The sequence below is a fragment of the Notechis scutatus genome, chromosome 2 (genome assembly GCF_049901735.1).
Source record: "Notechis scutatus isolate UNSWTSFEM ecotype Mainland chromosome 2, rNotScu1.2, whole genome shotgun sequence".
Lineage (NCBI taxonomy): Eukaryota > Metazoa > Chordata > Lepidosauria > Squamata > Elapidae > Notechis > Notechis scutatus.
The window spans coordinates 142210322-142224305 of record NC_142010.1 but is presented as its reverse complement, the minus strand read 5'-3'; the positions used below and the strand labels follow the sequence as shown (position 1 = coordinate 142224305).

At 40.0% G+C, this 13984-nt stretch overlaps 2 protein-coding genes and 1 pseudogene across 4 annotated transcripts in view; 1 reads left to right on the top strand and 2 right to left on the bottom strand.

Annotated features, from left to right (window-relative positions):
* Positions 1 to 454, bottom strand: part of ESPL1 (extra spindle pole bodies like 1, separase) — a 45987-nt gene extending 45533 nt beyond the window's left edge. Inside the window, exon 1 of the mRNA XM_026673949.2 lies at positions 361 to 454. The gene's annotated coding sequence lies outside the window, so the exon portion shown is untranslated. The remainder of the gene's footprint in view (positions 1 to 360) is intronic.
* A 1740-nt stretch (positions 455 to 2194) lies between these two features.
* Positions 2195 to 3005, top strand: LOC113416119 (pseudouridine-5'-phosphatase pseudogene; annotated as a pseudogene). The gene has a single exon (XR_015747330.1). The product of XR_015747330.1 is annotated as a pseudouridine-5'-phosphatase pseudogene (transcript).
* A 6595-nt stretch (positions 3006 to 9600) lies between these two features.
* Positions 9601 to 13966, bottom strand: SLC61A1 (solute carrier family 61 member 1). Of its 2 annotated transcripts, none has more exons than XM_026673950.2 (2): positions 13822 to 13966; positions 9601 to 11542 (listed from the first exon to the last, which is right to left on the bottom strand). In XM_026673950.2, the coding sequence occupies exon 2, from the start codon at positions 11491 to 11493 to the stop codon at positions 10135 to 10137; it is 1359 nt and encodes a 452-aa protein (XP_026529735.1). In that variant the 5' UTR covers positions 11494 to 11542; positions 13822 to 13966; the 3' UTR covers positions 9601 to 10134. The 2 variants fall into 2 exon arrangements, with proteins under 2 accessions (XP_026529735.1, XP_087812565.1); XM_087956439.1 differs by having other exon boundaries at positions 13511 to 13834.
* Positions 13967 to 13984: the final 18 nt, after the last annotated feature.

Sequence of the window (13984 nt, the reverse complement as noted above, 5' to 3'; positions counted from 1 at the left end):
TTGCAAAATTTGCATTTAGAGGTGTAACAAACCCATGAGTTAGTCAAAAGCATTTATGGCTTCCCTCCCAGTTTATCAAAAAAGATGCGGCAAGATATTGCTCTTTCGAATTACTGGTCTGCAGTTTCCTTCAGGAGAGTGGGCATAATTTTCCCTCAGAAGAGTGGGCATAATTTAACGTTGGCATTACATTGTATGGGAGTTGTAGTCCCAGACTAGTATTGGGAAAATATGAGTGATAAATACAGTACACGGTCGCTGTTCTGGGGATCTCCCGCATGATTTCCGACTACCCCTCTCTAGCGCCCAGTGCGAAGACCCCCCCCGTCCCCGTCCCCCCCGTCCCCCAATTCAGCCTACCCGCCGCCAGAAAGTCTTTCCTCGCAACCGGCCTCTAGCTCTCTGAAGCAGCCACGACCGGCAGCTGAAACAAGAACAGACTCGGCCCCGCGCCCCGTTCAAATCGACAATGGCGGCCAATCACAAAAGCGGCAACGTAGCTCCGCCCATTTTCCCCGCCTATTGCCTGCTGGGAATTCGCCCGAAAGTCGTCGCGTCAGTCCTTCAATAAGTTCAGTAGGCGGGATGGCTCGTAGTCTGCTAGCAATGCTTATTAACCTCCGATTGCGTTCTTAAATAGGCCCACATTATATCTGCGGTTTAACTTATTTGGGTTTCTTTACCCTGTATGTCTTGAGTGTATGGCTAATAATTTTGTTTTAAACGTGGTTGTTTTTTTTACAAACTGTTAATTAAACTTCCCTTGATACTTTATAATGCTTCTCAACCTTGGCAACTTTAAAATAAGCCCAGAATTCTGAGTGTTGATGTTCAGACACTTCACTAAGGTTGGGAAGCACTGATTTAATGTATAAATATGCATGCACACATTCTTGAGACAAAAGTCCCACTAAGTGAAATGGAATACAGGTACTCCTCAACTTACAAGAGTTTGCTTAGTGACCATTCACTGAAAAGTTACTTACATGATCATGGGGATTTTATAAAGGTTGTAACTGAAAAACAGTCATGTCACTTTTCAGTGCCATTGTCACTAAACAAACCATTGAGGACTACCTGTATATGGGCATATATATGAGACAGTTTGGTGTAACGGCAAGACTGTTGGTCTAGAAACCAGAAGACTTTGAGTTCTTGTTCTGCCCTGACTGAATGTCTGGGTCAGTTACCCTCATAGGATGGTTGTTGTGAGGAAAATAGGATGAGGATCAAGGTTTTGCCACTTTGAATTACTCATGAAGTAATAAAGGCAGGATAAAAATCTAAGTAAATAAAATGAGTGTATATAGCGAGACCTCAGTTTTGAATTAAACACAATACAGGTAGTCCAGTTATGATCACAATTAAGTCTAAAATTTATGTTGCTAAGCGAGGAATTTGTTAAATGAGTTTTGCCCCATTTTATGGTTTTTCTTGCCACATTTGTTAAGTGAATCACTGCAGTTGCTAAATTAGTAACACCGTTAAGTGAACCTGGCTTTCCCACTGACTTTGCTTGTCAGGTCACAAAAAGCGATCACATGACCCCGGGGCTGCAACTGTCATAAATATGAACCAGTTCTCAAGCATTCAAATGAAAATCACACGATCTTGAGGATGCGGCAATGGTTATAAGTGAAAAAGAGTTATGTCACTTTTTTCAGTGCCATTTAACCTTGAATGAGCTGTTGTAAGTTAAAGACAACCTATATCAGTCTTTCCAACCCAGTGCCTTTCAAGTATGTTGAAACCTGCCTCCCACCACTCAGCCCCAGCATAGAAATTGCAATTTCTGCTGCATCACATTGGGGAAGTCTGGGATAGAGCACTGGATCCATGGACTGCTGGATTCGGGAAAGGGGCATGGTTCCATTCGATCTCCAGCGCGGGCTTGCAGATTGTTTTACAGCTGCCCGCCAAAGCAAACTGATTTAATTAACGCCTCTTCTTTATTTTAACCAAAATTCTGGGACCGCAGAGTTTGATACTACAAGCCGGTTCTTCTTTCCTACGAACTATTAGAACGTCTTTGCAGAAGGAAACGCAGCGCACGTCCAACGACAATCTTCGCAAAGGCTCGAAACAGGCGGCCGAACCACGAATTCTCGAACGCTCAAAGACACGAGGCGTCCATTGCGGAGACTGGGAAACAGCACTGCGCAGGCGTAGTTCGTTTCCCGCGGTTTTCCTTGGCGGTTGGTTTAGCGCGGGAGCCGGTCGTCGAGGCCGATGGCTGCTTCCTCCGACGGAGGCAAGCCGCTACAGCCCGTCACTCATGTCATCTTTGACCTGGATGGCACCCTCATAAACACCGAGGATATCTTCAACAACATCATGAAAGAACTCTGCAGCCGCTATGGGAAGACGTACACTTGGAAGGAAAGGTCCCAGATCATGGGGATGAAAGAAACGAACGGCCTGGAGATTCTCCGAAAGCTTTTCGATCTGCCCTTAACCGTCGAAGAAATCCTCCGCGAAACCGCCCAAAAGAAACGAGAACTATATCCCACCTCTGCCTTAATGCCCGGCGTGGACAAGCTGGTCCGCCATCTGCACGGGCACAAGATCCCCATCGCCGTCGGCACCAGCTCCGTTCGCGAAGTGTTCGAGATGAAGACGGGGCAACTGAAGCCCTTTTTCGATTTGTTCCATCACCTTGTGACGGGAGATGACCCCGAGGTAAAAAACGGCAAGCCGCAGCCCGATATATTTTTGGTTGCCGCCAAGAGGTTCGAACCGCCGGCATCTCCGGCAAAGTGCCTCGTCTTTGAAGACGCCCCGAACGGGGTCAAAGCGGCCCTGGCTGCCGGCATGCAAGTAGTCATGGTCCCCGACGGCGGGTTGCCCAAAGAACTGACGAAAGAAGCCACCCGTGTCCTACAATCAATGAATGATTTCAAGCCAGAAATGTTTGGCTTGCCGAAGTTTGATTGACATTTGCTTGTCTTGTTGATCTTACGGATTCAGGTTTTTCAATTTCCAGTATTAAAAGCATTCCAAAAATTCCTAAGTGGTACTATAACAGCATGCTCTCTCTTCCTGGATAATTCCTTATTGAAATCCACCACTGCGAGGTGGAAAAAGATGAGTTGTATCTGTTATTCCTATGTTGCTAACAAATACCCTGCCAAGGAATAAACTGGTGCCTTGCATGGAAGTGTAATTTTCCATACAAAATAATATTTATCTTTGCTTGTGATTCATCACAACATTCGATATTCCTAGCTGGGGAATACTGCAGTCTTGTCTCCAATTGATACTCTATCCTCCAAAATAAGATGCAGTCCATCCACTTACTACTCACGTTAACTTAATTCCAATATGATTAACCATGGTCTGTTAACTATAACATTGCATGAGTCAATTGCTTGGATTTACTAACTTCTGACTCCTATGCCATAATCTGTAATATAAGTAACAGGAATCGGTGCACTTAGGTCAGGACCAATAGTTTTGGGCTAGGGAAACTTGGGGGGTGGGGAATAAATAGGCACTATTCCAAAATGGCTCCACTGAAAGCTCATCTTTGTTAACAAAATAGCTGAGAAGGTAGGCAGCACAAATGATAAATCTGCATTTTTTTTGACAATCTACTGAGTAAATCTTTACAGAGAGGGAAGGGGAGAAAGTCCAAGACAATTGGAGCAATAGTAGTAAATGGAGAAAAGAGTGAAAAAGGCAGATATAAGCATAGGAAGTAATAAATAGGGTTTTTTGTTTAGAATGTTCAGTTTTTCTACTTAGAATATTTATTTGTATTGTCACCCCCCAAAGTACTTATGGTTTAGTCTTGTTTCCATGCATGATCTCTGCCCATCAGATATTCCATCATAATCCTAAAGGTAGGACAGATCCTCCCCCAACAGAGGAAGATGTCAATAGCCTCATAGGGTACTGCTTTGAAAACTTCATAGTCCATAGTAAATTGAATTGACAACCTGCAGAGGAAGATGATTAAGACAGAACAAGAGCTAGTATTTATACATCCATTAAATGAAACTGAAGCAAAAGATTCAAAACAAAAAAGTACTATAGGTAAGTAACATAGCATTTAGACAGGTATTTTAATTTACTAATGTTTTATGCTGTAGTGTAGTGCATGTGTAAATATTTAAATACCCTTTCACTAAAAAGTATTTAGATATTTTATAAAATAGAAGTTATCATCAAAGCATTATGGTTTATTTAAAAAAACTGTTCGTATGTCTCTATTCTAAGAACAATGCCATTCTTCAATATTTGAATATATGAAAGATTGCTATCATAAGAATACCTGAATGTCAAAGATCTTCAAGATGAGATTCTTTGAGATTCAGATAATCTTGTGATAGCAGTTTTATGGTATAAGAAATGCAGATATATTCAGTGATAATGTGGGTAGATCTTCTAAGTTGATTTTTTCATTATAAAGAAAAAAATATGTCAATGTTTTCAAATGGAAACAAAGGTTGAAAGGAATTATCTGCCACAAGAGAGAACAGAGAGAGGGAGAGATGGGGAATCTTAAGAGAAAACCACATTGGTTTTTTTTTTACTGATTCTTCAGAGTTATTTTAATGAACATGTATCAGAGCCATTTTGGAGTTTAGCAGGATAGAAATACCAATAATAAATAAAAGTAGGAGCCCTTCCAGAATAAAAAGGTTATTGTTTCATAAAAGCACTCAGAACAATTTGATAAAATGACATTACTGTAAAGATACCTTTGATATATACAGTATATTCTAAATGCGCAATACTACATCATCATGTCTTAACATGTGGAGCTCTTATGCTTCACTGTGGCAAGCCCAATACTACTAACGGGGTGGTGATCTGTGGGTGTTAACACTAATGCAAAATGCAAAACTAATTCCACAAGTGAGAGTAGCCTGACTAGTTTATCAAGTATTATTTTTCTCCCAACTCTATACATATTCATAAGTTGATTGGCATATAGATAAGTTAATTGGGTATATGAAAAATACAGGCAATGTAAGTTATGAAAGATTTTATTGAGATCAGCTCCATATATTGTAGGATTTTCTCAAGGTATAACTAGAACAAAAGGTCAAACCAGAATGTAATGACTGTAGCATGCTTACTGATTCTTATCAAAGCAGCTTTTCTATTGCAGCGTTTGTGCAATCTTATCCATGACTAATGTAGTTATGGTTTAGTTGCCCGTATCATCTATCAATATGACACTCAGCCAAAAATTAACTATATTTTGTATGAATATGCTAAGCCTCAAAAAGCCTAACCTAGGTTACAATTAATCAAACTTCGCACAACCACAGCTTCCATGTGGCTTTTAAAAGTTTGTTCAGTAACTCTTATCTTACTAAGAGTATAATAATTACAGTGAGAGTTATAAACTATTACTGATTGTCTGTTTATGATTAAGAATTACCCCAAGTAATACTCCTGAATAGGAGATGATCTACTGGACAAGTAGGTTGTCACCGTTATGTTTTCTAGCTATGAATGTGCCACAGATAACAGTGTACGGTAGTAGCATGTTAACTTTTTCTAGTTCTTGACAAAATTACCCCATCCCAAATCATAACGCAAACTGTAAATGGCTCCCAATTTGGTAATAACTTGCTGAAAAACATGTTATGGAGCCTTGTTGGGATCCATGTAACAGAACCAGAGCTTTCTAAATGTTCCTCTGTAGGGTTGGAATTTGCTTATACAGGTACTCATCTTGACATAATTCCAAGAGCTAATTTTTTGACAAGCCTAATGAACCTAGAACCTAGGTCAACTGTGTTGAGGAGCACAGCCAAGTCAAGCATTGTCATTGGTTTCCCCGCTTTATCTTAACTTTAGCTGTTCATATTGTCTGGACCAGGTAGATAACTCATGTGTGATTTTTCTCCAACTTTAGTGTATACAAGGAAGGGCTAAAATGTGATACAGGAGAGAGGCATTTTACCCATTCTATCTCATCTGATATAGTTTTTATTTACTGTATCAAAAATCACTGTAGAATTGACTGGGCAAATAGGTAAAATTAGTGATAATCAGCAAACTTGGGGGAACATATTTTGCTATTTGGTTTTCTTTTCTGAAGATGGTGTAACACAGCCAAGGGTCTTCTCTGACTCCAATATACATTTAAAAAATCATTTCTAATTTTAAATTTGTTTAACTTTCAATTTTTGATTCCCAACTTTTATCCTGATGACTGGCATGTATTTGGTTTTCTTTTACCACAGTACTTTTTAAAAAATCTTAATGGGTAGGAAAAAAAGGATTCACTCTTAAGTCTACACATATAAGCACAAGAAAATCCTTGAAGCAGTTAACTAATGATCTGTTCCCTGAACTGAATTGCATGCTAGTCACAGTTACTGATGAATTATGCCTACTATTGGAATCTCCCTTGTCAGACCAATACAATTTACAGATTGCTGAAAAAAATCTGAAGTGTTATTTTTACAAAAGATACAGACTTGGAATACAGATCTTTTATATTTTAAACAGTACCACCTCTTATTCCCCTCTTGCCTAGACTTAACCAGAAGAGTGACTGTCCATTAAGAAGAATCAGCATATGTACCTATTTCTGATATGCTCCATGCTTACACTTTATTTTACAATATTGTAAACAATTTGCTATAGCTATTCCCCTGAAAATTAGCCTACCCAATTTGTTTCTAGAAGTGTTTCCTAGCTCCCCATATTTCTCAAATCAATAGTGGATATGACAGTTTTGGATCTTGGCTCTTGAATTTAACCTCTCATTTTACGCATTGTACAGTAATAATCACTGGTAATTTCAATGCCAGATTGAGAAGTAATGATAAGGCTTTTCTCCTGCATTACAGTGTCCCATGACTTTCCTCAATTGAGACTTCCCAGAAATCTAAGGATTCCAACAATAACACAGATTTGGAAGCTTTTCTTATTGGCAACAAAATTTGACTTAAAGATTCTTAATGAATTCTTAATGAATCTATTCCATGAAGATCCAGAGGGGGAACTCATTATTAGGGATCCTAGAAGGGTATCAACTTTGGACTACATGCTAGTTACTAGTACCTTTGCCTTCCATTGCAAAGACTTTAGTGTGATCTTCCATCAGAGGGTGACTGCCTACCCAACTGTGGGTTCAACTGTTTTTGATTCAACTGGGCCAAGTTTATCTCTACTGACAGGTTCCTTAGACCTGTCTGGATGAACAGATTGGATATGATCTCATCTCATTTTATTTTTATTCTCTTTGTTGATTTGAGGAAATCAGTAAGTATAACCAATGATGCCCTTTTTCATCAGAAATCATTACTCAAAAGTTCACACAGCCCTCATTACGCTGAACTAACCCCTGCCCCAAAGCCTGGTTTGAGATGTAAAAGGGTCCAAGCACAGGCAATTCTTGCTTACAGGAATTCCTGTATCCATAATGACTCTACCTCATATGAAAACTTTTACCCTGTAAAAAAGGACTATAAGAAATAAACTTTTAAAAGGATAGTTACACTCTTGAGAATTGGACCAGAATCCAACAAGCAATAGTAAATAAAGACAATTGTTTTTTTGTCTCTACTTTCACCCAAAAGAAATGCTAGTAGCAACAATAATTCCTCTTAAGTTTTGGCTTGGATATTTCTGGATATTTCTATAATTTTCACACCAACTGAAAACCTTTAAGTTCCTAACAGCTATTTGATGAACTTCTTCCTGAATGGACTCAGGTTTCACTTCCAGAGGTTCAAAAAATAATTTTGCAATTGGGAAGCAGCAGGAGGAACCCTGTTAAGAATACAAGATACCAGGGATCTTATACAATACTCTATAACACATCCTACTCGCCTATGTTCCATAGCACTTGCTTGTGGCACCTGCTGGCCCACCTGCATTCCATAGTGCCTTCCCACAATACCCCATGGCATTCTGCAGCACATGCCCCCAGCACCATCCCACACTCCCACCTGTTCCTATGGTATATAATGACTTGCACAGTCCTTGAGGTTACAATAGCAACTAGGGCTGTCAGAATTGCTGTTACTAAGCAATGTGGTCACACGATGTCATGCTTTACAACAGCATTTTCGGATCCTTAATGTTCTTTGAGCTTGGTGGTTTTCTTGCAGATGTTCCATTAACAAATTAGGTAATTAGTCATCAGTGCTAGCATAAACAGCTGATCAACATGTCTAGCTGTCTACTATCTACCGCAGAGCACAGAAAGGCCTCAACTTCAATGCTAGCACTGATGTTACCTAGTTTGGTAATGTCTCACACCAAGCTCAGAGCATGCAACCATTCAACCCTGATCTACAAATATTCTTTTTTTGATACAATAGCATTTCTTAGCAATAGAAATTCCAGACCAATTGTCATTATAATCTGAAGACTACCTATACTGGACTTTTATTGTTTGGTCTTGAATGGTAAATAAATTTTGAATGTGTGACAAATATATATTAAAAGTGGTAACATTTTTACATCCTTAGAACTTGTCAAAAACTGAGGAAACACCGAACTGTTAAAAATTACAGGAAATCACTGGGAAATGTACCACTCCTCACCTGGCTATAAAAGGAACAATTGGTTTAAAAGTTGTCTCCTGAAATAAAGTTTTTAAAAAGAACTGGGAGAAAAGAGAGGCAACATGTAGAAAAGAAAAAAAGAGAGAAAAGCTGAGATCTAAAAAAAAGTAGACAAAAACACAATGAAACACTTTTACCTTTTGTTTGCCACTTGAATATACTTTTAATTCTGGGCAGGGCAAAAACCAAAGCAGAAAATCAAGGTCTATCACCTTAGGCAAAACTATACCCACTTTCATAGCAGTTTAGAAAAAAAAAAGAATGCTAATTACTGTACTAACTGGCTCAGGTGTTAACCATTAAAATATACTGTACAGAGCGTTAAATAAAGCCGCTTTCACATTAGCATTAGAAAAGCAAATACATTTACTTCCCATGTAGATGCAGCATGCAGCTGTCAAGAGAGACTTTATGAATGCAGAGAAGGGGCAATGCTTTCTCTCAAGTAGTAGCTATTGCTTGCCTGTAGTTTTTGGTAAAAATAATTATTATTCAAAGGCACTTATTGGCTAAATGATACAAATCTACAAGCTAGATGCTCCAGCGCAGGAATCTAAATATTGTAAAGTGCAGGGTTTCATGGCTATTGGTGAAATGAATTCTGGATAAGTTCTCCAGATATGACTACAGTTGCCATATACTTTTGCCATGGATCATGCTAAGATCAACAGGAGCAAATGTTTTGGTTGCTGAGTGCTGGGCTAGACAATGAAACAAAACAAGATGCGCTATAAAATAAAATCTTAAGACTTACTCTTCCTTTTTGAGTTTCAGTATTTTTTTAAAATTTTGTTCACAAATATGATTAAAATATTGAACAGATGCTTAATTTACACACTTTTCACCATAAACTGAAACAGAAGCTAAAACAATGAGGAAAATGGAAATTGGAAGACCAATGCTTTATCACTGCAATACTGGAAATTGTGAAACCAATATAAACACAATAAAAACCTTGTGATGTCTAAATTTGGAATTTCAAAATATTCCACCTTCATTTTGAAATATTTCACCAATTCTGGCTATGTACTGTCAAAATTAAAATTGACTCGATATAAGCTTGATGTTTAATTTCAGTTTATTACTTTTTTAAAAAAGCAGAAGATCATAGAATGTGGATGATACTGCTGATTATAGAATACAGCTGATCCGGCTACCAAGTTCAATACTGACATTGGACAATCAGTCTATCAACCTCACTGTTGCCTTTTTTAAAAGAAAAAAAAAGAAACCCTGCTTTGTCCTTGTAAGCCGTTGTCAGTCACCATCAATTCAGGATGAAGTAGTAGTCTGCAGCCTCCACATTTGGCTAGCAGAAACCAAGCAGCCACTGGAATTCAAAACTCCAAGGTTGGGGGGTGGGGAGGAGAAGGGGGAAAAGCTATGCTTGACATAGATGTAACCAAGTTCCTAATGTGGCCCATCATTGTTGAAAAGAAGAAAATTAGTTGTGCATCCGCTTTACTCCTCTGGTTATGTGGAAGAGGTCCAGATTGGACTTGGCAGATGCTCAGTGGTTTCCTTGCAGACTCCTTGTATATATATATATAGTACTGGCTCTGTAACACTTTATGGACAATTGGCATACTATCGATCAGAGCTCAGGAGAAGATATCTCAGCCTGACTAGACGAACTGGGCAGCCTGAGCTCTGCATTGTTTCGGACAACAGTAAAGAGGCTTACAACAGCCAAGAGGGCCATTACCATCATAACAGAGCAGATAGTGAACATATTCCTAGTACCCGTCTTATAATCACTATCATGGAGGATGAGTAGCCCAAGGCAAGCCAGTAGGTTCAATGGAACACGGAACCAATGCATCACACCTGCCTGATCCTTCTCAGGAATCACTTTTTGCCTGAGAAAACCCATGGAAGGGAAGTAGAGCCCACACGAGAGCTCAATAAGCAGGAAGGCCAAGAAGGACTCCGATGGGTTCTCTTGCCCAGGATTGGTTGAGAAAGTCAGCATGAAGAGTGAAAAAAACACCATTAGGACTGAAAGAGACAGGATGTGCATGGGCTGGAGGTGATATTTCTTGGATGTGGCCACACGGTACAGTGAGGATCCAACCATGCTGGCAGCCATGAAACTGGAGAAGACAATACCCAGAGGTGGGTTGTAGGGATCCAGGACAGGAGTCCAGAGGAAGATGAAGATATAGATGACACTTTCAAATAAGGCCTGAATAGTCCCCAAAAGCAGGACACGGCGGTCGGAGAGAAGGCATTTCAAGCCATCAGTGTAAGTTCTGGACAGTGCCCTCTTCTTTCCATAATTCTCATCCCAGTTCTTCATAACCAAAGTACCAGCCAGCACAAGAAAGGGAATAGAGACCATAAAGGGAGCTACTGGGCCAAATCCCAGCCATTCAGCAAAGATATTGGCTACTACACCAGCTCCAATAGCAATTATGCTATTCCAGAAGGCAGCCTTTGTGAAGGTGGCAGGAATCCACTCAGCTGGGAAATCGTGGCGCTCCACATGCTCATGCACATACCATGCCTCAAAGGCAGAGAACAGGAGAGCAGTGGACAGCCCTCCTAATATTCTTCCTACAATTAGAACAAAATAATCCCAGGAGAGCTTTGTGAGGCAGCAGACAGAGTAAGTCAAGGAGAAGAGGATGCAAGACTTTTTTCGGCCCAAGCGGTCAACCAAGGAATTGGAAACCAGCCCAAACAACACACTTGAGGCAAAGCCACAAACATAAATAATGGTGATCTGGGCCTCCAAGAAGTTATAATGCTGGTAGAGTTTGTAAAGATAAGGTCCTTGCAACCAATCGGCTGTGAGAGCCAAGAAATAGACTTGATAATAATCTAGCTGGAACTGCAAGAAGGCTGGGTTGGAGTAAGACCTGCTGGTGAGCCTGGAGCGACAGGCGGAGAACTCCAAGCCCAAACATATTAGTAGGAGCAAAGCAAAAGCGACATAGGCAGCAATCAGCATGGTGCTTCAAATCATCCTGTGCATCTCTGAAGATCTATTCCCAGCACAGCTGAAAGAGAAAAAGAGAAGTTCAAGGGACATTTAAATCAGGTAAATATGAAAAAAAAACAAACCCACCATGTTGCTAAATAAAGCTAAGGCTCATTTTAATCCAGCATTTTAATTCTCACAATGGCCAAAGAGGTTACTCTGCAAACCTCACAAGCTGGAGATGGGAGACTTGGCCTTCTCTTAGCATTCCTTCCTGCAATTAGTATTTGTAAGCATGCTACTTTTAATCTAGAGATTGTAGACTTCAAGATTAATGGCCCTTGAGAGACCCATTTTTCACAAAGTGATCCAATCCCTTTCAAAGCCACCCAAGTTAGTGGCCTTCACCATATCATATGATAAGTAATTCTAAGCACGTTATGTTATTCTAAATCTCCTTCTAGTCCAGGGGTCTCCAACCTTGGCAACTTTAAGACTTGTTGACTTCAACTCCCAGAGTTCCTCAGCCAGCAAAACTGGCTGAGGAACTCTGGAAGTTGAAGTCCACAAGACTTAAAGTTGCCAAGGTTGGAGACCCCTGTTCTAGTCAGCTTTACTCCTCATCTCAGTGTTTTGAGAGAGAGTTTTTTTTTCTTTCTTTTGCTCCCATTCATGTTCTTTATAACTTTCACAATTTGGTGAAAAGGAAGTTTTTCTGAAGACTTGAAAGAGACTGGTGGTCCACTCCTGTTTTTGAAATGATGTCCTCCAAATATCTGCACATTTAGAGCATACTGTTATATATCTTTATGGTGAGTTGTAACAGTTATGTTCATAACTTCCAATCATGGGAGTGAAACAGATCAGCTAAATAAAAGGTAAATGCAACTTGAAGTTGAATTAATCTTTGGTGACTACATGGATTATATTTAATGTTCACTTCAAAGCATAACCTTCATATCTACAATTTCTTACTAACCAACTCTCATCTTGCTTAGCTTTTTTAGGATCCACATTAAAAATGTGGCACACTAAAAGATTAGCCCCCCAAAGGAGGTTTGGCTGGAAAGAAAAATAATGTCAAAAGTAATATGAAGAAATCATTACACATCTGCCAAGAATTGCAATGGAAAGGAAAGGCTGTATGACACTGAGGTTACTAGCTGATATTAGAACACTTATGTTGTTTCACTGCTTCCTACATGAGCAACTGAAAACAAGATCTACCAGCTGGACAAGACAGGTGTCTTCCCCCACCAGTTTGGGAAGGTAATCAGTGGATTGCAATACTGTCTTCCTGAAGAGACTACTGAGGCTATGATTAGGTGGTCTCAAATAACTCCATAGCAGGGAGGGAGATGTTAAAACCTTAAAGTACTAAAGTAACATTATTGCAGCAATCTTGAAACACAGTTTCTGCATCAAACAATGCAGGACTTCATTTTTAGCTGCCATGCTAAACTCCAAATAATACTTCCATTAAATGCAGATATTAATAATAAAAACCTCAAGATTTAGGCTTAAGTAACACCCAAGAAGGCATCCTTGGGTTTTGCAATGAGTTTTTAAAAAGAAGGGCTAGTTTTATTAACTATAAACTATATTAACATTTTACTTTCTGGAAAATAATTTCCTAATATTAAAACAGGAAACTATTGCTTGCAGAAACCCATCCTGTTGAATGACACTATTCAACACTATACAACCCTAATATCACAATCTAAAATACAGATTCATAGTATATTTAAAGGCATTCAATACGTGTTTGCCCAACAAGGACAACTCAGCAAAACAACAGGTTTGCCTAGCGCAAACTAAAAAGAAAGGAAGGAAGACAGTATTTGATACATCCAAGCCCTGAGTTTCTTATACTTTCTACAAGTACAAAATCTGCAAAAGGGATCGTACAGTTAGGAACGACGGAAAGGAGCTTCCCCAGTTGTGTTGCCATTAAAACTATCCCCCAGAGAAATACCCTCGCCATTTAAACCAATATCCAGTACACATCGTAAGAAATCAACGTGTTCCTTCCACTTCTATGTCTTACTTCTTCTACTGTAAGCCTTCCCATCCACCCATCCCGCTCCAAATGAAAGATCTTCCAGGTACGTTTGAAGTACTACACCATTCCCAAGGCTCAGGTAGCACTGCCACCAGTTAGGAATACAGGAAACTCGCAGCCCGATGCATCTGGAGGGCATTAGATTAGTTCTGCCCCAAACCAATGCGCCTCTTCCCTTCCCTACTCAGCTTCCACCACCCTGGTCCTTTAGATCACCCAGGACCCTTCCACAGGAGGCCTCCCCGCATTTGACACGCGTGCTTTAAAAACACGCATCTTTCCCCCCTGCAACCCACCTGCCGGACTCGCGCGAACCGCTCAGCACCGCTTTTCCAGCCTAGCCGAGCGCAGGCTGCACTTCCGGTTCCGCCTGGAATGGTTGACCGTACAACACGAGTACGGCAGGAGCCACCATCCTGGTCGGTCACGTGACAAAAGCCTGCCAGTCAACGCTGCTCG